The sequence below is a fragment of the Thrips palmi genome, unplaced genomic scaffold, assembly GCF_012932325.1.
Source record: "Thrips palmi isolate BJ-2018 unplaced genomic scaffold, TpBJ-2018v1 HiC_scaffold_6, whole genome shotgun sequence".
Taxonomy (NCBI): Eukaryota; Metazoa; Arthropoda; class Insecta; order Thysanoptera; family Thripidae; genus Thrips; species Thrips palmi.
In genome coordinates this window covers 9,825,112-9,828,708 of record NW_023144633.1, presented here as the reverse complement: position 1 = coordinate 9,828,708, position 3,597 = coordinate 9,825,112, and the positions used below count along the sequence as shown (strand labels likewise).

The 3,597-nt window shown below is 58.0% G+C and overlaps 1 protein-coding gene across 1 annotated transcript; it reads right to left on the bottom strand.

Moving 5' to 3' along the window:
- Window positions 1-705: 705 nt before the first annotated feature.
- Window positions 706-1,817, bottom strand: LOC117652059. Its single transcript, XM_034396694.1, has 4 exons — window positions 1,628-1,817; window positions 1,452-1,544; window positions 1,294-1,372; window positions 706-744 (listed from the first exon to the last, which is right to left on the bottom strand). The coding sequence occupies exons 1-4, from the start codon at window positions 1,771-1,773 to the stop codon at window positions 706-708; spliced, it is 357 nt and encodes a 118-aa protein (XP_034252585.1). The 5' UTR covers window positions 1,774-1,817.
- Between the last annotated feature and the right edge of the window lie 1,780 nt (window positions 1,818-3,597).

The window sequence follows — 3,597 nt, the reverse complement described above, 5'->3', positions numbered from 1 at the left end:
CGCCTTGCTCACAGGTGCAGGAGTTGCGCTTAACCTCTGTCAGCAAGGTGGGCCGGCGCTGGAGTGAGCTGGCGGCGTTGGTCCCGCGCCGCGCGAGGCGGCGGCTAAGTGGGCCCGAGAGTCGAGGGTTCGACTCCCTGCGTTGGCGGCGGGTGTGGTTGGAGCTCGGAGGGTTGAGGGAGTCGAGGAGACTCGCCTGGGGTCGTCACGTCCGGGTGGAGGCGTCGCGCAGTCAATTAGGGCCTTAAAGTGCCTAAAGGCCTGCGTAACAGCTCCATGTAGTGTTCTGGTTGAGGAGATTCTAAGTCCGGGGCAGCAGTGAAGAAACGGCGGCTGGAGGTCGTGCTAAGGGAGGAGAAGGTCTGAACAAGTCCATGACCAATCGGTCCAAGCAGTCGGAGCGTTCTGCGGCTAAGTCCAGCGAAGGGAGGAGAAGGACTGGGGAAGCAGGTGACAAGCTCCACCGCAAGTCGGTCTTGTCGCAGTGGGGCAGCCCCACTGGGGCTTGCTCGGAGGCTGTTCGAAGGTTCGATTCCCATCGTCGGCGTTGGAGACTGAAGTAGCGAGTCGAGTAGGGAGGGCCGGGGGAGGCTGGGAGCGATCATTGCGACGTGGCTGGGGATTGAATCCAGAAGCTCACAGCTCGCAGCGGCCCGCGCCGTGCGCGCGCGTGACTCATCCTCCTCCTCGTCGTCATCGTCCTCCTCACGCTGTCGTTTCTTCCTTTTTGAGGAAGATGGTAAACTGAAACAAAAACAAGAAAAATAGATAAATACCACCGAGTATCTCGAATAGTTCACCTAGTGACAACTGAAACGAATAACTTACTCCATGCACGTGAACTCCATGCTCTTGGGCGAGTAGCTCGTCAAATTCGAGCTCGTGGAGGGGCGGCTGGTGGAGGGGCCGTGCTGCTCTGGACGACGCGTCGATGGGCCCGGAGTGCTGCTCGCCAAAGGGAGGTGGAACGATAGGGAGGACGAAGGGCCGGGGTTGCTGGACCTGGAGGAAGAAGGGCCGGGGTTGCTGGACCTGGAGGACGAAGGGATTGGTTCAGACATGCGTTTCCAGCTGGTCCTGGCCTGGCTGGTCCTGGCCTGGCTGGCCTGGCTGGCCCCGGCCTGGCTGGTCCCGGGTCGTGGGCCGCCACGTGGGCCGGGTGGTGAGCCGGGTGGTGAGCCGGGTGGTGAGCCGGGCGGAGGTGCCACGACACTGGAAGAAACGCAATTAGCTCACCAAGTTCAGACAGACCTAACATCAGCTAGCAAACGATCGGTCCGCTTACCCGCTAACCTCACGCGTCAAGTAATACATGTTTGACGTGATGCGCATGCACGCCTCGGCGAATAACGTGGAGTTCGGCTTCCTTAGCCTGGCAGAAGAGCAAGTTGAAACACACTTTTTCGGGGCCGACCACCAAGCGAGTCACTCATTCTTGACCGAATACTCACTCTTCATCGCCGGCGCGCGCGGCTACGACGGCCCTCCGCAGGCATAGCAGGAGCAATGCGGAGTCAGCTTCCACAGCGTCGTCCAGTTCCCGACTGCAAGCAGAAGGGACAGATGAGACACTTGCCACTTAGAAACAGAAGCCAGGCAAGCTAGCAAAGCCCGAAGGCAAACTCACATTCGGTTGTTCTGCCGCACCGCCCCAGCAACGTCTCCACGGCTCAATTCCTCCACGAAATCCATCTGTAAGAGGTCCTCAATTTCCTCGTCGTCGTTAACCACCTCACCCGCGTCGGGGAGGGGCGTAAGGTTGGAACCAAACATCAGCTTGAAAATTCTGGCGTTGTAATTAAACGCTCTGACCTTTGCCGGACTGAAACAGACACGTCACTTAATGCAAAGAAATGGGGGAAAAAAGAAAGAACAAGAAGGCCAGACAGGTAACTTACTCATTCCGGTTGAAGTTTCGGCAACCTCGCCGCACATGGATTGAGTAGTGCGCAAGCGAGTTGAGTGCACTGGCACAAAAGTTGCACCTGATCCGCTTCGGAGCCGCCGCATATCGGACGGGGGCCGCGACAGGCACCCAGACGCCCTCACCGCCGTCGGGCAAGGACTCACATGACGCAATTAACTCATACACTTGCTCATACATGACTGCAACAAAAACTTCGGGTAAGCAAGGAGCAGCCAACGCGTGGCGCGAGACATCAAAAACGGTTGCACTACCTTTGTGAGTAGCCGAAATATCAATGACTTTTGTGCCTGGCAGCACAAAGGCTCTTTCTCTCCGAAAAGCAAGTAAGTCATCGTTAACTTCAGCCAACACACCTGCAAACAGAAAGAAAAACATTATAAAGGAGAAACAAAGACTAGGCGGCCGCCAATTCACTTATTCTGACCATCACGAAGCGAGCACATCGGCCGTCTCTCTCTATCAAGGCGACATATGGGAAAGACAAGGATGGGTGCGGCTGAGTGGCGCGTTGGTTTGCCTGGGATCGAACCGCTCGCTAGCGCAGCGAGCCAGCCAGCCAGCGCTGTGCGAGCTCGGCTGCTGGGCTACGCAACGCAGTGCTACGAGGCGGCCAGCGGCCAGCCCACGGCCAACAGCCGGTGCCACACGCTCGGATCGAGTCCCATATAGTAGCGAGGCTCAAAACGCGTCTACAATTTTGGCCGCCTCTACCGATCTTCTGGCAAACTCACTGTGTGCCTCGGCTCGGAACGAGCGGAGCGGAGCGGGTTCACGAAATCAGAAAAATGGGGTACAGCGCCAGGCCTCTGCTGCAGCTACTGCAGCAGGCTGGGCACCGAAATCGCCCGGCAGGCAGGGGCAGAGCGCGGGCGCTGTCGAGTCGAGGCTTGCGCCGGGGCCCACTACACTCTACCAAAAATGTCTTGTCAATGCCGTTAATTTCTTACCAGTTTTCACTGTAGGTCAATTCACAGCGTTTACTGTGATCTGCTCACGCGATTCACTGTGATCTTGTTCACGGTGTTCACTGTGATCTGGTCTACAGTAAACACTGTGAGTTTGACGCCGCTGAGCCCCGAAGTACTGCAAATCAGGCTCCAATTCACGGCGTTTACTGTGGCCAGACCACAGTGAACACTGTAACCGAGATCACAATGAACGCCGTGAACTAGTTCACAGCAAACGCCGTGAATTGCATAACAGCAAACATTGGTAATAAATTAACGGCGTTGACAGGACATTTTTTGTGGAGTGTAGGCCGGCCCGGGCATACACTGACTGGATACTGGACACCGGCCTCGGCCCAGGGAAAAACAAGGATGGATGCGGCCATGCGGCCGAGCCGGGCCGAGCGGCGCGCTGGTTTGCTTGGAATCAAACCGCTCGCTGAGCGCATAATTTCCGTTTCGAAAAGTGGAGTGAGGACGACGGCAATTACCGAACTGTCATAGACAAGGAGGCGCCGGCCTGCCGGCCGCACGGCACGACGCAGCACAGCGCCAAACTGCGGACTCGCACAGACGGGACGGACGGACACGCAGCCGCTCGCCGCGAAGCCCCGCGAAGCCCCGCGAAGCCCCGCGAAGCCCGGGACGCCACCAACTCAGTAAATGGCCATAACACTAGAGAAGGTGTTGGCAGTCGCGGCCCGGCTTGGCCCGGCGCAACGC